This window comes from Chamaea fasciata, unplaced genomic scaffold (assembly GCF_029207755.1).
Source record: "Chamaea fasciata isolate MVZ Bird 193981 ecotype frontalis unplaced genomic scaffold, bChaFas1.0.hap1 SCAF_2, whole genome shotgun sequence".
Taxonomy (NCBI): Eukaryota; Metazoa; Chordata; class Aves; order Passeriformes; family Sylviidae; genus Chamaea; species Chamaea fasciata.
This window is the reverse complement of record NW_027094087.1, coordinates 29,811,765-29,839,535: the sequence shown is the minus strand read 5'-3', so window position 1 is coordinate 29,839,535 and position 27,771 is coordinate 29,811,765. Positions and strand designations below refer to the sequence as shown.

Here is a 27,771-nt window from a genome sequence, read left to right as displayed (position 1 = left end):
GGACATAGACTGCTCATGTCTTTTCAGTGCCAAGGGAAAACTGCATCTCTGGGAGCTTCTGATGGCCCATGGCCACGGTCTGCTTGTGGCAATGCATGGGTAAGGCAAAGAGGACAAGAAGACCAGTGTTTGGTCTGCACTTTCTCCCCTGCTTTAAACACATCCTGGAATCTTGGCTGTCCTCTCTTGACTTCACTGCAGGTCCAAGATAACCCAGCTGACTCAGCTGTTTCCCTGCTCTCCATGCCTGGGCTGGAGCAGGACAGTCAGCGAGAGCAGTGGTGAGAAGATAAGCTTTTCCACGGAGGCTGAAGATGATTTGTGTATCAGTCAGGCTCTCTGGCAGCCAGCCCTGCACTTTGATCTTGACTTTTAAACTGCAGAACTGCTGATGGTCCTTGCAGAGTCTTAGCCAGAGCCTCTCATGAACTGACCCTTGCATGCCCTGGCAAAGGCACACTTCAAAGCAAACCTATGAACCTGTGTAATTAAACAACTAGGCCATAATGTCCTCATCACAGGGTGTCTGGTTTCCTCTGAAACTTGTAACTGTGGAGGATTTACCATGGGAAATTTTTCTTAGCCTTCTGCTGAAACTGTTTGGAAAAGGGGGAACACACACAGGAGGTGAAGGCAGTGAGCAAATTAAGTCTTAGATGCTTTCAACACAGAGAACGTGTAATTTTGGGAATGCTTATATGGTGGGGTTGGTTTTGAGCTGAGAACTTTCTGCAATGGGACAGGCTTAAAAGCAGTATTCTAGAAAGATAACACCTTGCCCTAAAAATCTTCCTCTCCTATGTCGTGAGTTTTGCAGAAATGGCTGGGTGATTGCATCGACTGAGTAGGGAACCTGAATTCAGGCACCCGCATAGAGGTGTTTGCAGGACTTTTAGGGAGCCTGCACTCATTTTGAGTTCATGTAAATGAACCCTGTAAAGCTGTTCATGTGCAGGAGTGGAAAAGCTCTTACAGCTCAGTTGACCACATTGACTTGGTCTCCACTGACTACAGTAGAAGATCATCTGTCTTTATTTGTGGAATCACAGAATCATGGCATACTCTGAGTTGCAAGGGACCCACAAGGATCATGGAGTCCAATTCTCAAGTGGATGGCCCATACAGGGACCAACCCCACGACCCTGGTGTTATTAGCACCATGCTCTAACCTATGGAGCTCAAATCCACCTCAGTGAGGGCTGTTTTTTCAATAGGAACATACTTTTTGTCTCTTGAAACACCTACTACAGAAGGAGCTTTGGTCCTTAGTCTAGATTTCAGACTGCTGCTGTCAAGCTATCACCACAAAAAGAAGAGAGACAGTGTTTTGTGAGATAGTGTCTGCTCTGGGAAATCTCTTACTGAAGAATGAATAAGAAGTCTCCAACAAGACCTTTTGGTGTATATGTCACATTAGCATGCCCACAATAAAGACCAGTTAGGGAACCATGAGGTCTTCGTTCAAGACTATTAACAGTGCCTTTACAGTTGTGTACAAAAGTGCCTCTACATGAAAACCTGAATTAAACTTCCTCTAGTGGATATAGTTCCCCTCCTGAAAAGCTTGAAACAAATTAGAGGGTACTGATAAGGATGAGAAGTGACTTGTAAGAGATTCTGAGGAACATTTTGTCTGAGGTACATTGACAGTTGGAAAGAAACACCCTTAAATCAGATTTTCATCATCTCCAGCTGTCGCTGCCTGCTGTGTTTTATCCAGTTTGATCCATGCTGTTCAAGTCCTTGTAATATTTTTTGTATGAACCATTCTTCCTCTCTCTTTTTTAAAAACCTTTTATCAAGCAAGGCTTCATCAGGCAGGAATTAATATCTGTCTTACCTCTGAGTTTGCAACCTCATGAACTATTTTAAAATCTGGCAACTTTGGGCAGCAACAACTTCTCAGAGGTCACAGCAAGAGGGGTTCTTGTGAAGTTCCCCCTAGCTTTCAACTATGGACTTTCATTTCCTTGAAATAGATCTGAAAAATGTATGAAGGATTGATTTTTTAAATTAAGGCTATAATCAGCATAAAATTGTATCAGTCCTAAACTAAGTAACTGATCACTTCCAAATTAGGCTACAAATGCTACTATGTATATTATTACTGTTTTAAAACCAACATTTTAACCTATAACTGTTTATATTATGAAAACCCTAATCTATAGCATCATTTCAGGTACTGTTGATGATGTACAATGTTCACATCGCTTGTAAATCTAGCATGGGAAAAGATTTCCTAGATATCAGTTATACTAAATCTTAACTCAGAAGGATCATGACATTGAAAAAGCAGGCAAAGCCTGAAAAGACATATCTCATAAATCCATCTGACGGAAAATACAAAGAGCCCTGCCTTTTGTCTGCAGTAAGCCCCATACTTTATCACATTGCTTTTTATTTTTATTTTTGCACTTATTTTGCAGGCCCAATATTTTCTGTTGTAGGCAATAAAATTTAGCATCTCGTCTTTCAGAGTGCAGTCTAAACATTAACTAAGCCAAATACCCCAGATGAAAATTGTCTGTGCTGCTTGGCTTCCACACATTTTATCTCCCAGTCTGTGCATGTTCATGTGGATCCTGCACATGTATCTCTCCCTGATAACTTGGCAACCATTCTTTGGAAGATACTTAGGAAGTGAATGGATCTTGTATAAATAAGGGGAAAGAGGGAAAAAGCAGGTCTTGACTAGACAGGCTGACTAACAGTGTCTTCTTTTCCAAGGAGGGGACACAGGGTGGTCCAAAGTGCTGCCAGCACCTCTGGACTCCCAAGGCTGATTTTTAATCCTGTTTCAGTGGGTTACAGGGTATGTTACAGTATCTGAAATTTAGTTTTCTCACATGGAAAAAGACCTTTTTAAACTGAAATTATGGTAGTCTTTGAGTTTCCATGAATTATGAACAGATTTCTCCCAGATGATGGTGAACTGAAGGCCTGCCACGCATGACCGTTTTTCAGACATGAAATACCAGCATGAAATCCAGAGCAATGCTTAACTTTTGACAGCTTGTAGCAAGCACCAAGACCAATGAGATCTTTAGAAAACTCGCCTCTGTGTTCCCAGTAGGTTTTTTGAGTATCAGAGGAGAAGATGAGGTTTGTTTGTCAGTGAAGCCCTAGATTTGTGCAGGACCATCCGGGTGATGCAGCTGATGTGTTTTTCAGGGCCTTGCGTGGCCGGCGTGGTGGGCCTGACCATGCCACGGTACTGCCTCTTTGGAGACACAGTGAACACGGCATCAAGGATGGAGTCCACAGGCCTGCGTGAGTATTTGGGACAGCCTAAGAAAGGGGAAAAGTCAAATGACAGAATTCAAAGCAGCCTGAAGGAGATGGCACCAGTCTTGCCATTGTAGGTCGGCCTTTAGGACCCTGCCCTCCAGCTGCAGTCCTCTGACTCCAATCCCATCAACCAAAATCAACATGAATCTTGCCCTACTTTCCTCCAATATGGTTTGGATCTTGCTTTCAGTCAGTGCTAATAGCCCCCAATTCAGAGCTGTTCTTGCACAGTAAAATAATGCATTTACCTTTCATGACCAGTAGAAAGCAAGGGTTGAAGCACATCTAGGCACTGCTTCCATCATACCCATAGAAAGTCCCACTGAGCCTGGAGACAGCAGGAGCACTGCAAGTACAAGAACATTGTTACACATTAATAGAATTGCATATAGATAAATAGGAAAATTGTAGGTTAGTCTCTCAGGATCACTCATAGCTGTGTGATCTTCCTCTACCTATTCAAACTGATGTTTTTCTTTCTTATTATTTTGGGGAAAAAATTAATCAGCTCATACCCCATCCTTCAAAGGGGAAGGCAATGTGATTGACAAAATTGAAATAAAAGCTTAACAACACAAAACAACAACAAAAGCTATTTGTGGGGAAATGTTTTAGAAATATTTCCTGTCTTGTTCAAGCAAGCGGAGCAATAACAAATTTCAGTGAGTTCCAGCAGTGGCTGTAAAACAATCTGGGGAAGATGGGAACTCTATTGAGTTCTCCACCTTTGCCCTTTTTGTTCATAGACTAAATGGCAGCTCTGGGTGGAGTAAATTACTAAAAATTCAGACATATCTACATGCATAGCCACATTTTTTTTATGTTCCCTTGCAAACTTCATCTCTCTGCTCTTCATCCCAGCTTTCAAATTATGTTGGGTGTCTGGAGCAGGACAGTTGGCTATTTTTCATTTCTTTCTCATTCCCTAGTTATACTGTGGCAATAGATAAAACAGCAATCTAGCTGACAATGTTACTGGAAAGCCACTTACCATCTTGATGAAGAGATGGACTTCTACAATGAGTGTGTTTGGTATCCCTCTCCAGGAAGACCCCAGAGTAGATCACCTCTTCCCCTGTGCTCTTTACAGCCCTGCCTGGAAGAATCCATCAGTCAGCATTAAACCCTACACAAAGGAGCACTGCACAGCTACACCAGCCACACACCTGAATTGGAGCACTCCTGCCTTGGAGCACTTTTCCTTGTCAGGATGAAGCAATGGGGAACTCGCAGCATGTGTGCAGTACAGTGATACAGCTGCTTTTCTTTCTGTTCCCAGCTTACAGAATTCATGTCAGCCAAAGTACAGTGGATACACTTCGGAGTCTGAATGAAGGCTATGAAATCATACCCAGGGGAAAAACAGAACTGAGGGTAAGAAGGTCAGGGCTGTGTGAATCACTTCACAGAGGAGTCATCTTGCTTAAGGAATTTTCATATTAGGACCTTTTTTGGCCTTCATGCATCAATCTTCAGCTGAATCCTTCCAAAACTGTCCCTTTCATTTGTTTCAATACATTAGGTGGTTATTGAAGGACTGTGGGATCAAGCAATTGGCTGTATGTGGTCGATATAAGTATTTATATAGTCTATTTAGTCCACCCTTAACAGAAGCTGCTACTTTTCAACATCTGAACAAGACAGTCCTAAATAATTCAAACATCATTTCTATCCTTTCATAGTCAATAGACAGAAGTAGGAGCTTTGATTGCCTTAAGTACCTAGAATAAAGTGTCTGAATATGGCCTCAGGTCCCTCAACAATCTAGCAGGACAAGTGGAATCATCCAAGTTCATATGTCTGCAAGTGGAGATCTGTGGTAAAAATTCCAGGTGTAGTCAATGGAACGAAATCTTTACATAGTTAGTGAAGATAAATTGGCCCTCTAGGAAATTATTGACCTGAAGTGCTTTTAGGGTCTGGTTTATGTGAAGATGAATGTCAGTTTTCCTCCCCTTCTTCAGTCAAGGGTGATTGACTCTCATATAGGTGCTTACTGTTCATCAGATGCATTGCACTTTAAAAACTAAATCATCGGTGGTGGAAGAGGAAGTTATTATTCTGATACTCAGTTCAGAATGAGTTTTAAAATCTCTCAATTAATAATGCTAGTGCTGCCAAATAAGATGATTAGTGATCCTGCAGTTTCCAGTTTCTGTTCAGCTGTGTAGTTTCAATGACCCAGATCAATGAGGGTAATTTGTAAATGACAGTTGGAACAAGGATAATGAATATCCTCTTTCAGGAAAATGAAACTCAAATAATCCCTGAGCTGTTCTGAAGGACAGCCCAAGACTCCCAGGCATGGTCTGCCTCTGGATATGTATGAAGCCAGAGAAATATAGTGAGGAACATTATGTATCAAGCAAAGGCCAGTCAGAAAGCTGCTTTTTATTTGGTTTTTTGTTTTTATTTTAGGGTAAAGGAGTAGAAGAAACATATTGGCTGGTTGGGAAAAAAGGGTTCCAGAAGCCCTTACCTAAACCTCCTGAAATAAAATCAGGGTAAGTGTGACTTCATCACTGCCCAAGACATTCATTAAAAGGTCTTTTTTGGAGCTCACAGGCTGGATATCTGACTGTCCATGTTATCTGTTTGCAAAGTCTGTATCACGTTCCTTAGATGACTTACACATTCAGGCATTGTACTGGGACTCAGAATTTATGTGGTTTCTTCAGCACCTCTCCTTATTCACAGTTCCCAAGAATTGACATGGAAACTTCCTGCTTCTCCCCTATACTCCCTTGGAGACTGAACACCAGGGAGTTCCTCCCTGGATCTCCTTCCTGCTCTGTGTGCACATAGGAGACACACAGGTAGGGACACTTTCACGCCTCTGGTGTCATCAGTGTATGGGAGACACGCAAGATTTTCCTCCCCTTTCATCAAATTCCTGCTGAAAGCATCAACCTCATTCAACATATAAATGCATTTCTTCCCTTTCGTTCTAACAGAAGAATAAGAAAGCTTTGTGCTACAAATCTATGGCACTGTTTTGTAATAGAAGATTTAATGATGTTGCCTCCATACAGATGGTGGTGAGCAAAGACTGAGCACTTGAAATTCATTAAGTCCTTTACTAGCTTTGTAATACCTGACTTTGCAAACAGAGTACTCCCTGTTCAGCTGTCACCTGCTGTATGCCTGGCAAGGATGTTGTTGTCAGGACATAAAAACCAGGAGTTGGATTTGTTTGACAAGAACAGCACGGTCACTGACATTAAAAGCAGTCAGCCTTGACTCCCTTTATAGAAAATAAAGAGAAATACTTGCTAAGGGGTCTGATTCGATTGGCCCTTTCAAGATGCCTGTTTTGTTGAGGTCCTAAAGTAACTACCTTAGAGATCGATGTCTGACAGCAAACAAGGTCTGTTTTAATGTAGCTCTGACTTCTCCTGGTCAATATTGTTCTACCTATGGCCTCATTCCCTCTTAGGGAATAAAAGAAATAAAAAAAAAATCCCCATTTCCCCACATACTCAGGATTAGAGGACCTTGAGCATCCGTGTGCAGCCTCTGAAGAGTCCACCCATAACACTGCAGAGACAGAAGTGATCTGCTCTTGTCCCAAGGCCCAGACCTTCATTGTTCTTTTGCAGTATCTCTGCCCCCACAGGGCATGCAGCAGCTGAGTGATTTTGACAGTAATCAGAGGAAAAAAGTAAAGTTACACAAAACCATATTTGTCCTAGCAACGGGGCAAAATGAAACTTATATGCCATAGAAATCAAATGTCAAGTTACAGAAAGAAGTAACTGGATGTTGAAGCAAAGCAAATATTTGGAGAACTGCCTCATGCATATGCTGTGCTGATACCAGATTGATATCAGACACTATGTCTTGTTTTCCAGCTTTATCTTGATGATTCATGTTTTGGCACAAAATCAAGAGGCTGAAAGTTGTTTCTCCCTAGTTGGCCAATATGGTAGTTTCAGGTCACTGCCTCATATAATTCCATAGGGATTTCCTCATTTGTAGGCTTTTGAGCTGAAGAAGGAAATACTGAATCAATTCCTCTTCTACTCATTTTTTTCACTCTGTTCTGAGGCAACTTGTCTTCTCTCGGCTATTTCCTTGCTATGAGGTCTATGAACACTTTTTTTTATCTCGTGCTTTGTATTGTGACTTGGGTAGCCTAAACATCTACAGCTGGGCAATTGTGGTGGCCATACTGAGAGGTGTTTCCTACTAAGTAAAGGTTAGTGCATCATACTTGGTGTTATGTTCATGCTATGGAATTGCAAACCTGTGGGTCATGGATTTAAGGGTCAGATCCTACGGATGGAAGTTTTTGAAGTTCCTATTCAAAGGATAAGTCCTTTCTTGGTTGGGTCAAATCTCAGTTTTACCTGTTTTTTTTTGTCGGAACTTTGGGTTAACTTTGTATGACATAGAGCAGTGCAGGACAGTTCTATAGCCTCCCTAGACCTTCTCTTGCTTCAAGGCAGATTTCTACACATACACATGGTACTGCCACAGGAAATAATGGCAGATTGGACATAGAGAAGGTGTAACAAAATGAAGAGACAGCAAAACCAAGCATGCCAAGCAGTCAAGCAGCAAACTACCTTTAGGTTAGATACTCTTTTGAGATTTCAGTCAGATAGGTTTTAAAGAAGACTGTGAAGTTTCTTTGAGGGTACACCAGGTGACTATCTGGGGGGTGAATTATCAGACAAGGAAAAAGCACAAAGTTGTGAGTATATAAACATGGGATATTTGAAATTGGCATCCTGTGATGCTTTGGGACAGGCAGCATCTTTCCAACTCCAGTGGTGCATTCATCTGGTCCAAAAAAAAGCAGAAAAGATATGAGGGTATACAAAACTACCAGACACAACCCTTATCTGGACTAAATCTCAGATGCATTTTGGAAAGCACTGAAAAAATATCTAACACTAGGCAAAATTCAATGGCTAATGAAATTCAGAAAGAAAAAAAACCCAACCAAACCAAACCAAACCAAACCAAACCAAACCAAACCAAACCAAATAAAACTCCCAAACTAGAACAAAACCGAGAGCCAGGATGATTGTCATTTGCCATTCCAAGGAGATGAGTGACATTCCTGATCTTCTGAATTTCCAACTTTTACCATCCTGGTTCAGAAATTCTTTTCTCTGGTACTGAATACAGTGTTTGAAAGCATCAGAAGTCCTCTATCCCAGCAGGTAGTTTTATTCAGAAACTTTCCCTTTTAAATATTTATGGAAAGTTAACTGGAGGAAAAAAAATAATACATTTCAGCAAAGATACATATTGTCAATCCTCTAAAAGGCTTTTAACCATTAGCCCAATGCCCAGGTAAAGAGCATTTGAGAGTTTTCGATTTTTGATATAAAACCAGATCCCTTATCTTGTATGAATTCATGCGGTAAGTCTTAACTCCAGAAGGGTTGATAAGTCTTCTAGCCTACTACCACTCACTGTGATAAGTGCAACCTGATATGTGACATCACTGAAAACTGAAGATGCAGCCAGGAATAGGTGAGAGTTTTGGGGCCCTCTCATCCTCACATGCATGAGGATCAGCCCTGGAGGAAGCACTGAGATCCTTGTTTGAGGACAAATGGATGAGAAACGGTGAAGGATGCTCAAAGAATCCATCTCCCAACCCCAAGAGAGAAACACCTTTTTATGAGCCAGGAAAAAGACACTCCTTAGGACAAAATGGTTTTTTCTTCTACCCAGTACAAGGTTGTCTGCTTTGTCTGTGTTCGACCACCCTGGTAGGACAGATCCACAGAGAGTCTCTAGTGTTGCTGTTGCTGCTTATGTCTTTCTGAGGAGAAAAGGGAAAGCATTTCTACTTGGGCTCATATTTGAAGTCTGTTAAATGCACTTTTAAATCAAAAATAAAAGAGCTTGTGGACCAAACAGCAGTGAAAAACTCTTGTTGTCCTCCCATAGCTGGAATTATACAACAGCATAAAAATATTTCCTAAATAAATTTTATGTAACATTTAACAAGAGCTGTTCAGGGAAATCAAAGCATCCTCTGTCTCATAGGCTTGATCATGCAATGTCAGGACAAATGTGTTTTTCTTCACACTCAATCCCTTCTTTAAACATTATTTCTGACCACCTAGCACAACAGCAAAATGAAGACAAAGAACTATTCTGATCATGGCTGTGGCATAATGACAGCGAGAAAGAAGACTTTTTCTCTGAAATCTGATGGAGGATGAGAAGGGGAATGAAAGTTGATGACTCATCTCCCTTTTAACAAGACTGTTTGACTTGTGATGTGATTGCATCAGCTTTTATATTTAAATAAGCTCTTCCTGAGCAAGCTGAAGTTTCTGGGAGAGTTGACTGGAATATTGTACAGAGTTTGTGCTAATAGGAAGAAACAGATGCAGTGTTCAGAAAGGAAGCAAAGTCAGAAGAACTTCACAGATTTGCTCCTGCTGGTTTTGCAAACAAGGTGACAGGAAGAGAGGACCTTGGAAAAATAACAGCTGTCTCCAAAAAGATGGGTTTTGCTCAAGGTTGGGATGGATAATGCAGAACCAGACCACTCCAGTTGCTCAGACATTTGTCAGTTCAGGAGATGTGCAGGCTCTGTTTACACTGGATCTTTCTTTTTGCTGTTGTGCAGTGGATGTCAACTGCATTGTTGGCAAGTCACTGCCAAACTGTTATTTGATACTTGTGTGAGCAGTGTCTGCAGGTGGACCTCAGGCAGTCTAACACCATGCTTGATCACCAAATACCCTGGTCAGGCCTTCACCGTCTGTGGGTCACAACCTGCCGCACTGTTGTGCAGACACAGGCAGCAACCTCCTCCACTCCCCTGTGGGTGAAGTCCTGCTGGGTGGACTCAGAAACCAAACCCCTGATGCTCAGCCATGTATGGCTGAATTTTGTTACTTCTTTCATAACAGGTCTGGACACAAAGATTCCTTTTCTCCCTCCAACAAGCAGGATTTCATCCTATTAGAAGTTATTTACCCCAATCTGATCTGGTCACCTTGTGTGTCTTTTAAGAGTCAATGCAGAGTAACAGACATTTCTTGGTGTTGATCTTCTTCTGCTTCGGGAAAAACTCCTGCTGTGGTCCAGCAACACCAACTTCCCTCCACCGGCTCAGAATAGAACCAGTATTCGGCTGAGAGGGAGACGTCTCTTCTGCAGATAAAAGAACACCAGGGAGCTAAATCTCACCTGAGTTGTAGGTTCCTAGAAGAAGTCATTCCTCATTGAACCCATCAGGATTATATCCTCCTGGCTTCCCTGTCGTTGGGACACGGTGCTAAAGACACCATCACTCATGAGGAAGTTTATAAACAGAAATCAATGTTTCTAAAAGGGAAAAATATGTTCCCAGAGCTGAGGATTTAGATAAGGCATTGGAGGACAACTTGTCTAGGCATTTCCATTTGTAGAGCAGAACTGGCCAAAGACCTGAAACTCGACCCTAATCTCCCTTAGGAAAGGCTGTTAAATTTATGTTCAGCTTTCAGAGACAACTGGCTCTCTCTAGGGACTCTTAAATAAGATTTCTACCAGGAAATGTGCCCACAGATTAGTGAGCTGAGAGCTTCTGAAAGCAACATCCCTGGAAGATCAAAAGGCACTGAAGCAGGAACTGAACTCACCAAATGCAAGGTCTTCACTGCTGTTTTGGTCTATTCCTTCCTTTAATGAATGTGGGGAAGGATCAGTGGAATAATGGAATCATTCTCCCAGGATTCATCTTATTTAATAGATTCTGGAAACAGCCTTGATAAAGATATAGTTTGTACTTCTCAATCAACAAAGTCATTCATCTTGTCCTGGCAGAAGTGTCTAAGAGCGCCAAGAACTCTCTGGACACTTAAAATTTATTTAGCTGACCTCATCCTTTGCAGTAACTTGCGTGGTATAAGAGAAGAGTTAGTAAAGCCAGAACCAGAACCTATATCCGTTTTCCTTTCTCTCACCAGAAGACACCTTTCCCTCGGTCTCCATTACAGTCTGTTTTTTATTTCAGATAAAATTGAACTGATTCTTTCTCTAATGGCCTGCCTGTTCACTGCAGGTATAGAGCTCATGGGTTACTCCCGGAAGAAATTGCAGAATTCAAAAGGAGGAAAGCTGAAAAACTCCTTGGCAAAAGGGCCTAGATCTGAGGTAGTAGCTGAAGGACAGTCCCGATGTAGCTCTGCTCTTTAGTGTCTGCTTGTGTGTTATTTGTCTGCACTTTATTGTTTTTAGTGTCTTTTTTTTTCTTCCTTCTATTTTTCTCCTTTTTTAATTCCTTTTTTTTTTTTTTTTAAATAACATGTGCTATTATTCTAACATGTCTCATTCAAGAGGTGCTTGGAACAGCAGCAAAGCTGCAGCCTTGTTGGGTGATTTCCTAGTGAATTTATAACCTACTATCCTATTAGTTCCTGAAAGACATGGAATATTATTATGTTTATCTGCAGTGTATTATCAATCCACTCTATGTTGATGTTCACAGTGCCAGGAAAAGCCCAGTACATGGTAAACACAGAGATAAAACTGGAGTTCAAGCCTGGAAAAATCCAAATTGCCTACTGTTGTTTTTATGTAATGTATATCTCCTGCCTAGTGTAATTCCATCCCTCATGACAGAAACAGGATGCAGCTTTGGTATTTATTATTATGGTACTGATGGGTACAAGAGATAATGGATCTATGGTTTGGGTGGAATTTGGAAGTCACATGGAATATGACAGCATGACCTGATTAAGTAGGGGTTATCAGAGCAAGGCTGGCATAGAAGCATGCACAGCCACACTTGCACAGGTGTGATGTCCCCTGACAATGATATATGAGCAGGGATTTTTAATAAAATCTCTAAAAACAGAGGTAATGCCTCTGCTCAAGTCCTCTGGACTTAATGTGTATTTCATTTCCACTTCCCTAAACAAGGAGGGGTGGATGAAAGCTCAGAGTGCCCAGATATAGGCTGGTTACAAACCCCTAAGACATGCCATATCAGGCTGATAGATTGCTATGAAGACTAAAGCTCCATCCAATTTTCTCACAAGGATAAAACTCAGCAGGTAACTGTTGGCTGTGTTCCTTTTTCCCAAACACATCTTTTAAAGATTCATGGTGTGTTACCAGGCTGGTTTATCTCTCTTAACTGATATTTAAATTTTTGTCTGAAGTTCTCACTATTGAGGATCTAAGGGCAGAAAATCCTCCTTAAAAAAATAAAATTATTTGACCATGGGACACAATATGAAGAGATCTGCATCAGCACTACCATATGTGAACACCCACTGCTAAATACAAGCTCTGAGGCACAGAAGACCACCCTGCTGGTTTACACCTAGGAGTACCAGCTAATCCTCCGAGGCCACAGACAAAGAGGATCTCACACTTGGGTTAGCCCTGCTTGACGAAAGCTGCACATATACTGATATATAAGTATTTAGTACATATATCACACACAGACACAGACTTCCTCACTGACGCAGACTGATCAGCAGTATATTATGGAGAACAGAAGGTCCTCAGTAGTCCGCTTGGCTTAATCCATTGGAAATAGCAAAAAAATCAATAAAACATTCATACCTGGATCTTTTCAATGGTCCTAGTTCAGTTCTTCTTGTGTGAAGGAAGCTTTCAATGGAGGCAATTAAGTCCTCTACAGCCACTTATTCCCCCATGCCTGCTTGGTGGTTTGGTGATGTTTCCTGTTAATCTATCTTAGATGCTTCTGATGAAAGGGACTATGCTGCAAATAACATTTTTTTTTTCCTAGACGGCAATAAAGGAACATTATAGAAGGATCTCAGTGTAGTGATCTATAGTCCACTCACCCAATTTATGGTCCTATTAGTCTGGGACACTAAAATGCTAACAGTCCCACATGGTACTTGTTGCAGTACAATAGGGATCCCCATCTTGGAGTAATGATATATTTTAGAGTATTCATCTGGCCTGGAGTCTAGAGGAAGGTCAAGACTCTGCTTCTTCTGCTCAGGAGTCAATCCTTTAACCTTGAAAGGGTGGCTGTGGACTGTGCTGGTGTACTCTTGATTTCAGAGAGAAGTGATGGTTCTGACTGGATCTTGATAAAAACACTCAGCAAAGCATGAGGAACACCAGAATGCACCTCCAGTTACTTGAAGATAAACCTCTGGGCTATATCATTAGTGATCCTTATCTTTTGTACCGTGGTGGGGTCCGTGACCTTAACATGGACCTTCTAATCTGCTCATGCAAGTAGGATTCAGCCCAGAGCACCATGGCTGTCACAGATACTTGCGTAAAGGCTTGTAGATGAAACAACAGCTGAAGAAAATGTGGGTTAAACCATAGCATCAAATGCTGCTGGACAATATCCTCAGGCAGATGAATCCCATCTATAGCATCTTAGAATACTTCTGAAAAGGAGAAAGGGATTTCTCTCTTTAGCTTCAAAACACAGACAAGAACTGTGTCGTACAGAGGGCAGTGACTCCCTAGGATCCATGGATAGGTCTCAGTTTGTAGATGAGACTTATACCCCGTGCAAGTCTGTCAGAATTCATTGTGGAGTTCTCAGGGGTGAGATTTCACCCCAGTGTGATCGGGAGGGGCTGTATTTATGGAGGGACCCACTGTATGAGAATCTTAGTACAATCTGTACTGCTCTCTACTGACTTTTAGGTGTGTAAGCATACAGGTGGTGTATCCTGCACAGACAAAAGCACCAGCCTGAGATTACCCAAAAGTACTCAGGTTCAATTTTTCAAGTTGTCTCTGATTTTTCTGCCTTTTTTTTTTTTTTCTCTCTCAAGTATTTCACTCTCCTTGCATTTTATCCCCTCATCCTATGAACTCAACTTAGTGACAAGAGGTCCTTTGACATTCTTTCTTGTTCAGGAAATACAGTAAATACCCAAATAATTGCAGCTTGCTGGACAAACCGTTGGCTAGCAAGGTGCAGCTGACCAGCAGATAAGATCATATAATCAGAGGATAGCTTGGGTAGGAAGGGACCTTTCAAGGTCATTTAGTCCACTCCCCTTTGCAATGAGAACCCTCATCATAAAAACTTTCTTCGTTATATCTAGTCCAAATCTATTCTGTTTAAGTTTAAAAACATTACTCTTTGTATTATTTCTACAGGATTCCTGCTTCACGTAGTTGATTTGTAACATGTATTTCTATTCTAAATTCTAATTCTATTCTTATTTCTATTCTAAAGTAATTGCACATTCATTGCACACAATGATGGTGTGTGCAGTTTAAACCATACATTTATGTATATATACAACTATTTATTAACTATTTCTTTCTAATCTCTATATAATAGCAATGGTGTTATTAGTAGGGATTAGCATTTAGCTCTCTCGGGTTTACAATAGTTGGAATGATATTTTCTTCTATTATACACAGTAAATCTTATTCCATATGATGCTTTATCCATGACAAGGCAGTTGTAGATTTGAGACCTTCCTGAAGCCCTGCTGTTCACTGAGCTTCTGTCCTCTTACAAGTACTCAATATTAATTTTTTCGCTGAGAACTCCATTATGTTGTAGTGAATTTGCACCCACCAACAGATGGTGGCCCAGAACCTGGGCTTGAGGAAAACTTGAAGTATTGCAGAAAAAGGTCCACTTCAACTCCACCATCTAACACTTTTGCTTTGGCTGACACAAAATGATGCTAAATGAAAAGTCATGCCTTGGTGAGCAGAGCTGCTAACTCTTCTTCTCTGTTTTGCAGCCACAACTGGCCAGATGTACTGACCAGGAAATTGAAAAATGTCCTAAGGGACACAAAGATGACACTAAGAAAAGCAAACTCTAAAGAGCTGGGAAGCATGAAGGAGGCTGGAATAAGTTTTGGAGAGGATGAAATCTGAGAAGAACACAGTAAAGAACTAGTAAGATCAGGAGGGACACCTTGAAGCCAATTCAACAGAGCTCACACTTCTCTATTTAGTTCCCAGCCAGCCCAAAGCAGTATAATTAATCAAGCCTCTTAGCATTTGAAGAGTGAAGCTGAGCAGGCAGGTGAATCCTGACCATCATCTCTTGTGAAACTGGGCACCAGCTTAGAGCTGTATATGTGTGTGTTTTTGGGAGGGGTGCACTGGGGAGGAAAGTGAGGGTGATAATGATGGCAGCTCCTGCTCTTCATGATCAATGTCACAAGGATGAACTCACAGAATATTTTAACTAGGTCTGCATGGCAGCACTAACAAGTCCAGCTGCCCTTGGGCCTGGATTCAAACAAAAATGCCAAGTGTTAAAAGGTTCAACTGTTTTATGTTAAGTAGTTGTTTTCCTGTTGTTATTGCGGGAAGGTCTAGTTTCATGAAAATGAGTGCAATTGAGAAGAAAATGTTTTGGACAACAACAAAGAATATTTTTACTCCCCCACAGAAATTTTGAATCAAAATGTTCTGTTCTTCTATGTCAACTTAAGCCGAAATATTTTCTTTCAAATTGACATTTCAGCTGCAAATGCCAGTTTAATGCTATTTTCCAAATGAAATAACAGTTTTGAATTGAAACAGTTTGGTATGAATCAATATTTGTTTCAAATGCCAAAATGAGATTCTGCTCAAAATGTCAAAATATGTCATATTCGCAAATCTAGATCAAAATTGCAAGAACTTATTTTTGCTTTATACACACACATATACAGGATATATAAAACATTTTATGCTTTTCATCCCAAAGTAGGATGAAAATGGAATGCCAGGATATTGCAAAACTGAGATGCAGTTCCATTAGCTGAGTAGTACTAATATAATATGAACCTTTTCCCCTGCAAAAGTGGGGCTGAGGGAATGAAGAGAACATAATTAAAGCAGTGCAAAGCCTAAAACCCATGACTCTTTTTCCCTTCCAATCTCCAAGTGGTCTCTAAGGCACTTGTCTATAAAGTAAGCCTCCCTACGGGTAAAAAGTTTTCAGTAAACGGTCAAAATTTGGCCTCTAGGTACTTCCACCAGAGCACACTTCCTCAAAGTAAAATAATTTTGGTGTTGGGCTCTTCTTCTTCCAAGTTTTTTACTCCTGTTCAACATCTGGCTCCTAACAACCTTCTGGAAATTGTTGTTCTCTCTTCTGCAAGGCTGAAGAGAAGAATGGTGTTGGGGGTTGGGTTTGTTCCTTCTTTCTCTGGGGAATTTTTTTCCCCACGGGTTGCCAAGGGGACCGGGTGTTGGATACTTGAGAGTGCTTGGCTGAAACAAAGAGATGGACAAAAGGTGGAAGGGGGAGATAACGCAGGTAAAAGACACAGCTTGAGGCAGCTGCGTGCTTTTCTGCTTCCGGCGTTCGGGAGACGCGTGTCGGCCGCTCCTCGAGGATCTCAGCCGCCGCAAAGCACGCCGAGCAGAAGCTGGGCCGCTTTTCTGCCTCGCCTTCGGCTCCTTCGGCGCTGCTCCTCTTGCTGCAGCGTGACCCTGCACCCCCTGCGCTGCCGGGACATCCTGCCCCTGCCTGCCGGGACACCCTGCCATCCCAGCTACCAGCCCGGGACTTTTCCACTGTTCCAGCTTGGTGCTCTGAGGATCCTGCAGGGACACCGAAACCAAACTGCCCTGGGTTTTGTGAAACAAAGCCCTCAAGGTTCTTGGTACTGTTGTCGTTTGTCATTAATGCTGTAGTTGTTTGGTGGGGGGGGGAGGTTTTTTTTGTGTTTGTTTGCTTTGTATTACATACTAGTAAAGAACTGCTATTCCTATTTCCCAAATCTTTGCCAAAGAGCCTCTGATTGTAATTTTACCTAGCAGATACCTGTCTTCCTAAACCAAGACAAATGGGTATGGTAATTTAATCAATATTAGCACCAGAAGGTGTTAACTGAGAACACGGAGACCTTTCTCAAGCTCAATTTGAACTCTTCTCATCAGACCAATCAAAACAAATTTTCACCATTCAGACAATAAATAAGAATCCACAAACCCTTGGCAAACTTTCATTAGATAAGGAAAATATGAAACAAGGTGAGTCTGACTTCACAGACTTAAGGGACACAAAATTTTCACAACAAATTCACTGTGTCAAGTATAAAACATGCACTGTCAAAGTAAGATCTGTTTGAAGTATAAATATCTAAAAAGCAAAAACAGAAGGGAAATTCATTAATGCTCTTTAATATGACTTTTTACTCTGTGGCACCTGGTTTTGTAAAAGAAGCTTTTGGTTTTTTAGTGGTGAGTTAATACTCCATGTGGGAGAAGTTGGCCCTTGAAGGACATCTGTCAAAAGGCTCATACAACACTCAAGCTGTCTAACAGGGATTAGGAAAGCCTTCACATTCTGCCCTGAGCTCACCTTATGTTTGAAAATTTATTCAGAAAAAAAGTTCTGTGGAAGAGACATGGGGTAGGTAATTCTGACGCTTTGCACCTCAAAGTACATCTCCAGAGAGGAATGTTATCTGCATTGGTTTGTGCAAACATGGCTTTAAAGTCAAACAACTTCCACATAATTCATGTCTTTTCCATTACTTTCCCATGTTAAAAACTGCCCACCATTGCTATCCTCTTACATGGCAGAGTGGGTTATATCAACCTGAATTTTCCATGAAAATGGTTGAAAGATTTCAACCCACACTTCTGCACACAGTTTTGAATTCTTTCTTCAGCCTGTAGTCTTCTAAAATAAACAACATTCTTTGAATTCCTTTTAAAAATTAAGATAGTAAATCTGTGGGAAAGGATAACAGAGAAGCAAAGTTCTAGTCACGGACGACTTTAGTAATCCCAGGGTAATTCTTTATTCTCTTTGAAACCAGTGGTAATTTTTGCTCTTAGTTTCAACAGGAAGAGACCAAGGATTCATCGCTGAATGTGATTACCTCTGCTGTTAGAAATAAATAAAACATTTTATTATATTATTACTTTGCTCATAAAACTAGTGTTAGGATGTTGTAATGAGGAAGATGTGGGCTGGAAACAGCAAATGGAAATTTTTGTTACTCCACATCAAACTTCTTGGGTGACTGGGGACAAGGCACTTGGACGGATTCTTGGATAGGGAAGCACACATTGAAGTAACCATTATCAACAAGAACCTACCACATGATTGCTAGATGTTTTACCAGTAATGTTATAGAGTGAATTTTAATGTAATCAGGCAAACCCACTGAGAGCTGTAGAAGATGTATTTACATACAATAAACAATATTTGAATATAGTTTGTATTTCATATGGTATTTTTAGCAGTCAATTTATAGCATATGACAATAAAGATCCTTGAAGACCTATCCCTCCACCTGAAAGTCTCATTCTAGTTTGTATATTAACCTTCAGCTGACTTAGCTTACTTTTCATCTCCCTGTGAAGATAAGGCACCTATGGAGACCCCTTTCCACTTACTCACTGGATTATACAGTAACTTAAAAGCAGGTCTCAAGATATACAAACCAGTGGCAGGACAGTCAGACAGAGAAGGTGTGAGATGTAAAAGAATCCAAGGAAAATATGGAGCAGCCACAGCATGGGTGAGTGCCCAAACAGCTGCAATAGCCCAAGTCTGGGAAAATTTCCCTTGACAGGGCATGTAAATGTGAGAAGTGGTCAATACCACTCCCTACAGCACATTTCTCATTTAAAAAAATGTGAAGATGCTCCTCTGGAGTTTGGAAATATAGCCATGTGAATGCAGGAGTAGTGCTGAGGGTAAGTAATCCCGGGATAATTCTATGACTCTGCGATTCCATCCTCCCACCAGCAATGAATCTGTCAAATAGATGCATGAGAGACATCACATCCACTGGTTCCTTTAAATCCAATGGACATGGTCTGGCAAGGACCTGTGCACAGGCAGACTCTTACCTGCCTTTACCTACCCATTCACACAGCAGTCATCAGATGGATGCATCACTGGTGCAGGTGAGGTGGGCTAAGGATTACCTGCTGCTGTAGCCACACATCCTTTCATTCCCCTTCAGCCATGCCTGAAAACCCTAGGTGTGGCGCTCATCATCAGCCTCATCTGTGTTAAAAAATAACAACTTGCATCATATCATGGAATTATGTCATAGAACCATTTAGGTCAGAAAAGACCTCTAATGTCATCAAATCCACCCATTAACCCAACACTGCCCAATCCACCACTGAACCATGTCCCCAAGAGCCACATCTGCGTGTCTTTTAAACACCTCCAGAGATGGTGACTCCACCACTTCCCTGTTCCAATGCTTGACAACCCTTTCAATGAAGCAATATTTCCTAATACCCTAACTGAACCTCTCCTAGTGCAACTTGAGGCCATTTCCTCTTGTCTATTGCTTTCTATCTGGGAGAAAAGGCTGGCCCCCAGCCAGATACACCCTCCTTTGAAGCAGTTGTAAAGAGTGATCAGAATAAAAGAATACGTGGGAGAAGGCAAACTACAGCTCACCACCACAAACTGAAGTTGTGTGAAATGGTAGTGTTAGGGAAAACTCTTACAGGTAAAATCCAGCCTGATGAAGAGCTATGAGATTGCTAGGTCAGCTGTAGGATACAGGGAGTTTTATGTACAGGGAGGTTGGGTTAGCACATAGACAGACCTCCCAAAATGCAGAGAACCATTGCACTAAGGATTATTTCCAGACCCTGGATGACTGCAATCCTCTCCTGCAGCTGCAGTGTGAGCAGCAACACAAAGTGGTCCTAGGCTAGCAACTACCGAGACAAGTGAGCAAGGGGAGCTTTTCTGTATTCATCCCACACCAGGGTACTCCTCCAGCCTTCCTAAAATGACCGCAGGAGAGAGCTCTCTGAAGCAATTGAAACAGATTCCATGTTTTGTGCAGTGCAAGAAGCACATAATGATTTTCCTCTGATGCTTGTTACTTTACAGCTGTTGGTATTAAATTTCATACACCAGCTTTTTCCTTATTCACTAGAATTTCTCACAATCCTTCCCAAGCCTGACTTCACAGTATTTGCAGATGTCAGCATCCCATGGTTCTCCTTCCTTCCCTGAACATCCCTAAATGCTGCTGCACAGCCAGGACCCAGTGGAGGGACTGCGAGGACCACCCACAAAAGTTGTCAGATGATGCATCCTGATAATGCAATTCTCTGCTTTGCTTCCTGACTCCACATCTATCCTGACCCATAATATTTCCCCTTCATTTGTTATTACTTGGTGCAAAGTGTCATCCTTTCCTGCACAGGACCTGTTTAGTCAAGAAAATTTTATCAGATTGTTCTCTTTTATTGAGTGCTTTCACTGAGACATTACAATTCTTTTATTCAAAGGAATTAACCCTCCTTTTGCCATTTTCTGTTCTCAACTTGGAGCCATCCTGGAGCCGGACTTGACAGCACGAACTTCAGACACAGTTGAAAAAACAACAGATGATGAAAGTAAACACATTAATTTTCACTAATCTAGGTTTCTGAATCATGTTCATTAACAGATACAGAGAAGCTCAGGAAAAATTGATCCAGAGCCAAGGACCAGTGCTGAAATATGTTATATCCACATAGGCCCAATGCCCAGATGAAAACTGCAAAACCATGCACGTAATCCCAGTTGGTCTTGAACAGAAGGCATTTATTAAGTGCTGGAGCCTTTTTATTTTCTATTGTTGTTAAAATTTGTCAAATTGAAAACATTCTGCAGTTTTCAAGTGGAAAGTGGCCTGGTTTTCAGAGTTTGTTTGCCAGACACCTCAGCTGCCCATCTGCTGGGCTATTGCAGTCACTGATTCCAAAGCAACCCTGGAGGCAGACATGTCTCAGCTCCATACTCTACATACAATTTCCGCCTTTGTTTTTGTTGGGGTTTTGTTTTGTTTTGTTTTGTTTTTTTCATTCAAAAGCTGGAACTGAAATAGCATTTCAAAATATTGAAATCCTGCAGGAAGCCAACTGACCTTTCTAGTCAGAAAAACGTGGGCAGGAAGAGTAGGCAGCAAAAAGACTCTGCAGGAATAAATGTCCGGCCTCGAGGTCTTTTCTCACCAGAAGAAATGCACTGTCCAAACATCACACAATAATATCTGATGGCAGATGTGCTGCAATTAACTGCTTTAATGCTTTTTGTGTCTCAGGGCTGTTTGCAATAAAAAGCATGACAGGGGCACAGCATTCCCTTCTATTCCTTGTTTTGAGCTGTCTGTGATATCTTGGCACTGTGTCCCAAGAACAAAGTGTGGAAATAAAGCTTTTGTTTAACCTACTTGTGTGGGCTCCCTGAGGAGGTGACTGCCTGCCCAGCCAAATCTGTAACTCTTAGCTTCCCAAACACCATCAGCAAATACAAAGCACTGGAGGGAACAACTGTGGCTTGTTATCCAAATAAAGTGCCAAAGTTTATTCATGGATTCTAAGTGGATTCAAAGTTTATTCATTTATTCATGTAGTCAAGGTTTCTCTGCCTGACTGCACCTGTCAGGACTGCAACACATTCAGAACAAAAGGCAAATACAACCTGATATCCATGGTGGGTCCAAGACTTCAGTCCAATCTGCAGAGTGACCCAGGGAGCTCCATTTCTCGAGCTATGGAAGGATCAGCCCGAAATTCTTCTCCTCTCTATCCCTGTACTTATGTCCTTGTGTTTCATACTGGGATGGATGCGGACTGTCCAGCACTGGTGTGTGGAGAGGAACCAGCCAGCAGAAGGTGGGCAAAAGGAAAGGAACTGAGTGAAGAATCTCCCCAGATGGGGATTCCTCCAGCTCTAGTGGGACAATAGCTTCCATATCCTGTGAAATCACCAAATCATTCCCCATATCTGGAAAAACAGGAAGCCTAAGCATTGAGAAGAACCAGCTATGCACCATCTATCTAGATTTCTGTAAATCTTTTGAAACTGTTTCCCAGAGCATTTCCCTGGAGAAACTGCTCATGGCTTGGACAGGTGTACTCTTCTCTGTGTAGAAAACTGGCTGGACGACCAAGCCCAGAGCGTGGTGGTGAATGGAGTAAAATCCAGTCTGTCACAGGTGTAATTTCCCAGAGCTTGGTATTGTGGCTAGTCCTGCTTAATACCTATGTCAGTGATCTGGACAAGGGGATGGAGGGCACCCTCAGTAAACTCACAGATGGTGCCAAGTTGGATGGGAGTGCTGATCTGCTGGAGGGCAAGAAGGATCTGAACAGGCTGGATCAATGAGTTGAGACCAACTGTTTGAAGTTCAGCTAGGCCAAGTTCTGGGTCCAGAATTTTCGTTGCAGCAACTCCAGGCAGTGCTAAAGGCCAGGGGAAGAGTGGCTGAAAAGCTGCCCAGCAGAAAAAGGTCTGGAGGGGCTGTGGCCACATCCCTGGGGAGCCTGTAACTGCGGACAACATACCCATGCTGCCTAATGCTACAGGGACCCAGAGACACAGTGTGCCCATCCCTGTGCATAGCATCAAAACAAATTCCATGGCAAATGTGTAATTAGGGTAATAATCTATAGAAGGGCTTGCAGATCTCAATGGCTCCAAGGACTGAAGGCTGTTCTCCCTTCCCCTGAGGGAAAATCTGTCATTTCACTTGGAAGCACTGGGTGGTGAATTAAAGTGTCGATGGAAAGTTTTTCTGTTTCACTTCACTCTGGACATAAACAAAGCCCATCAAATGTGAGGATCACCTGTGCTGCCCTTCCCACTGCAATAGGTCATCCAAGGAGACAATGCTGGAACACTATGTTCAGCCAATACCTCTTATATTTTTGTGAGTCCTGAAAGCTGCAGTGCTGAATGCTTTTATCCTCACTATCTTGTGCCCAGGTGCTGGAGTTTTCTAGGAGTTGTGAAGGGCAGCATGGCAAATCCTTCTGCTCTTTGCAGCTACAAGGGAAAATGAGTGGAAATATGATACTGAATCCTTGCTAAACTCAAAAAAACCTCACCAAGGGTGAAGGAATACCGAGATTAGCTCAGTGGGTTAGTGCATGGTGCTAAAAATGCCAAGGCTGTGGATTTGATCCCTGAGTTGTACCAAATGACTTTGTGGATCCTTTCCAACTCTGAATATTTTGTGATTCAGTGAGGATACGTCTTCCAAGTTTTCTCATTTCTCTCTGTGGCCTCCTGCTATCCCAGATTGTCACTGTGTAGGGAAAGGAGCATCCATGCTGCAGCAATTATCTTTTTTGCTGTCCTTTATTTGCTATAAGAACTGGTCCTGGAAAAACCTTTTGCTCTTGATTTTGTACAGCTCACCCAGTTTCTGCAGAGTTTATTTATAGAGAGGAAAAGACCTTGCTTGTCTCTCAAGCTGGAGCAACTATTTCACTATAACTCCTATTATTGTCATTCTGAAATATTTAACTGAACTAAATTTTAACACAATCACAGGAAAATCTTCAGTATTAAAAAGACAAACCACAGCCACTGAGGGCAGTTAACCACTGCTCCCACCTGTAATATTCACATTCAAGGTTCAATTCAGATGTAAGCATTTTATGCTGTATATGTCAATGAATTTGTTCCTACCTGTATACATACATATACGTATGTGTACATATAAATGTATTTGCATGCATTCAATTAAGCAGCATCCATTCACCACCAGAGGGCAGGCAGAGAATACGAAAATTAATTGTTCTGTGTGTCCTGCACACATCAATGAACAAATTGCTCAGTGGGAAGAAGGATATCACCAACTCTTTTTCTGACCATTTCCAAATACTTTCTTATGATAGAATCATAGAATAGTTTGGGCTGGAAGGGAGCATTCAAACTTATCTCGTCCCCTCCTCCCGCAATGAGCGGGGACACATTCAATTGCATCTGGTGGCTCAGAGCCCTGTTCAGCCTGGCCTTGAATGTTTCCAGGGGTAGGGCATCCTGTGACAGTGTTTCACCACCCTCACTGTAAAAAGCCCTTTTCCTACTATCTAAACCAATCACCTTTTAGTTTAAAACCATTATCCCTTGCTCTATAGCAACAGGCCCTGCTAAAATGTTTTTGTCCTGAATCTCAGCCCTTTTAACTACCTCATATTTCACAGTGTGATGGCTAGTTTTTTGGGGGTTTTTGTTTGTCTGAGATCTAAACTAGCAATTTTGATATGAATCAATGTGTCCACTGTCACGGTCCTGAGTCCTAGGAGCTTTTGGAAAGGTGCAATGAGCAAAGAGGACCTTCTCTTTCCACTCATGCTATGGAGAGGATAAAAATATGGAAGTCTTGATGCCAGAAGGCAAATCCTTAAAAGCACATGCCTCCAACCAGGACATGCGTATGATACAGCACAGACAGACCTTCTACATATTATGGATCATGAGATCCATTAGGATCATTGTCTAAAACCTAGTGCCTTTGACCTGGGGAGGAAAAGGGGTGGACAATCTTATCCAGAAGCTTCGTCCCAATTTCATAACAAAAAATCTTTAAAACTGTGGACAAGGAGTTGAAAATTTATGGGGGTACAGAGGCCCCTTAGGGCAGGAATCCTGTTTAGGGCTTTGCTCAATGGGATGGTGGATGTCAGACCCTCAAAAAACAACAGAATGGCAGAATCACTTATAATGTTTGTAGTACATCCTGTAATACCATCCCCCAAGTGGCTTCACTCGAGGAAACCCGGAAAGTATTTTAAGGGATTGCTATATCCAGCCTGGTCTGGAAAGTTGGGGTTTACACCAGCAGGATGTATACTCACAACCATCAGAATGAGCCAGTTATCTATTTCCTGATGACAAGAGGGATTCATTTCCCTTAATTCTGAATCTACGTCTGCAGTAGTCACGCACCAGTCCCTTCATCTTCACAAGAGAAAGTCAGAGCTTGTGACTCATCTGCTGGACAATTAGATGAATCATGAGCAAGACAGGCTTTCATTTCCCTCCTTGAGCTGTGGAGGATATCAAGATTAGTGGTTCATTTGATAGGTCCCAACCTTGCAGCTGTCTGCATTTGATTGAATATAGCTAATCTTTTTCACCTATGACATCATTCTGGAATTACAATTTTTTTATGAGAAAAAGGATACCAGGAGTTTACTCAGCTCTTCAGTGCCATAACTACTTCCACTTGGCTTTGGTAGGGGGCAGGTGGTACATGTTTGAGCATAACTGTGCTTCTGTGTACCTTGTATTTCACTATTCAATGCACTAAACTTTCAGGAATCGTAGCCCATGCATTGGATTCAAAGTTTTATCTGAGGGGCACCTCTGCTCTGAAATCAGGAAGGAGGTGATCAGAAGTAAATTTTGCTTACAGTGTTTTGAAAAATCAGATAGATGAGCAGGATCTCTTTTCCTTCAGATTGTTGCCTTATGTCTGCTTTCTGTCTCCACAGAAATAACTTCATTGTCCCCCTGTGTCTCCCAATGTATCCCTTGCTTCATCATTTGTTTCAGAGGGATTGTTACATGGTACAGGTACCTTTCTCTTCCAGCAGGATCTACCACCTAAAACACTTCACACAGGAGCTCTCATGATGTATGGTTGTAGCTCAGCAAGAACCCTGAAGGAATTAAGTAAGGGTTTCAAAATTTTTTCTTCATTGAAAAAAAAAAAGCCCAGAATACATCATTGGGGGTGGGAGTTAGAATATTCAAGAAAAGCCAACACACTGAGCAGTAAGCAAAGACATTTTGGAAATAACCCAGAATCCCACTGTGGCTATAAAAAAGCCCCATGATTTCAGTAAGTGATGACGTAGTGATGGATCGGGGGGCTGTGGGAAAGATCAAAGTGTGTAAGGAACATGACAAAAATAGAGCATTTCTAACTCATTTCTCTCTCTCTCTCTCTCTGATTCCAACCCTCTTTTTTTTTCAGCATTTGCCTAAAAACAGTCTAGAAGGAGCAAAACACACTGTATATCAAACTCTCCACTAACTGTTGTGAAATACTTTTCTGCAAGAGCTGAAAATTACCTGTATCATGATCAGCTCCAAGGCTTTATAGACATAATGCCAGTAATCCATACACTATAGCTTCACTGCAGTAGAATACCACCTCTCCAAAGAAAACATGGTACAGAGGTGAAAAAAAGGGACAACAAAAAAGGAAAATTCATTATTTAAATGGTGGTTGATAAATAAGAGTCATTTTTGTAAGGTCTGATTCAATAGTAGGGACTGAAAATGCTCATTCTTCATTCCACCAACCTAAAGAAAACAAGAAGAAGGAGGAAGAATGGATGCTATTACAAACTTAAAATTAAGCAGGAGATTTAGAGAGAAACATGATCTTTAAACCCATTAATACAGAAGACAGAGCGAATTGTTCTTCAGCTTATTTCACACCACCTTATCCACTGACCCTTCAGCCATTGCAGTGATAGAGCAGAGATACAGGAAATATTTGCAAGAGAAACCACATCAATCTCATTTGGTTTGTATTTCAAGATAAATCAGATTTGTCACATGCAGCACAGTTTTCTGAACCTGTTGATAAAGCTTTGGGATGTTTCAAGCCCAGGCTGGAAGATGTCCCTGGAGAAGTTAGCAGAGGGCAGGAAAAACCCAGAGACACTTCAAAAATCAGGGTAAGATGCAGACTCCCTTCAACCACTGGAGCAGGGCACATGCAAGGCAGAAAGACTCTGCCCCTTATTTCTGTCTTCTTGAGATGTTCACCTACTGACTTTGCTTGCAAGCCATAGCTCAAAGTCTCACTGAAGGATGGTGCATGTCTGAGGACCACAGGGTTTGGAAAATAAAGCTAGAGTAGCCTGGAGATTGTTTTTGGTTTTGGCCCCCCATAATACAAACACAAATTCCATTTGCACCTTTTCAAACCCCCCAAAATTATGAGACTCTGCAGATCCTGTCGTATCAATTCACTTGTCTGGGAGTTTTTCCCACATGGTTTCTCTCTCTTTTTTCTCTTACTGCCTCACCGCCATAAGCTCCAGCAGCCCCACGCCCATCAGGCTTTGTTTTCTCCCCAAGTTATTTGTGTTATCTTCTCTCAGAAGACTCTGCAGAAGACTCTTATCACCAAAGTCACCCCATCTATATCCTGCGGCAATACCTGCTCATGCTGGGAGTCCCCACCATATCTGCCACTCCAAGTGATGTGCAACATCCCTCAAGGGTTCCGTGAATGTCCTTTTGCACCATTATGTGTGTTTTGCTTTCTTGCTCAATTTTCTGGTGCTGTCTTTCTAGGCCACAATCAGTGTTTGAGGACCCTGGCACCCAAGAGTAATCAGATGAGCCAGGAGTCCATCCTTCAAATCACTCCATCATAACATGGTTGCAGCTAACTCCTTCATAGTTGGCCACATCTGGTTTGGTAAGTGTGGAGAGTCCCTTGGGAACTGGACATGCATTTTTACCCTGCCATGTGGACCTGAGGAAGGTTGTGGTTGGTACCAAAGGGGACTGACACAAATCTTGTCCGGGGAAACGTCAAGAGCAACATCTTCTTTGAGCAGCAAAAATCACAGTTCCTGAGATCTGCAGGAACCATGTGATGAGGGCTGGGATGGGACAGGAATCACAGCTGACCTGATGACCAGGACAACTTCAACTCACCACCTGTATTGGCACCAACGTGTAAAGCATCATCCCAGCAACAAACTTCCCTCAACAACAGCAGCAGAAACAGGAAAAGAGCAGCTAGAGCAAAGCTCTTGGAACCCGTGCTCCTCATGTATTTTTTTTAAGAAGAAGATGCT

General features: G+C 41.8%; 1 protein-coding gene across 1 annotated transcript in view; it reads left to right on the top strand.

Moving 5' to 3' along the window:
- The window catches only part of GUCY2F (guanylate cyclase 2F, retinal), a 38,142-nt gene extending 23,037 nt beyond the window's left edge, over positions 1 to 15,105 (top strand). The window contains exons 15-18 of the mRNA XM_066177382.1: positions 3,172 to 3,270; positions 4,568 to 4,662; positions 5,707 to 5,792; positions 14,967 to 15,105. Coding sequence (XP_066033479.1) covers positions 3,172 to 3,270; positions 4,568 to 4,662; positions 5,707 to 5,792; positions 14,967 to 15,105 — 419 coding nt within the window. The remainder of the gene's footprint in view (positions 1 to 3,171; positions 3,271 to 4,567; positions 4,663 to 5,706; positions 5,793 to 14,966) is intronic.
- Positions 15,106 to 27,771: the final 12,666 nt, after the last annotated feature.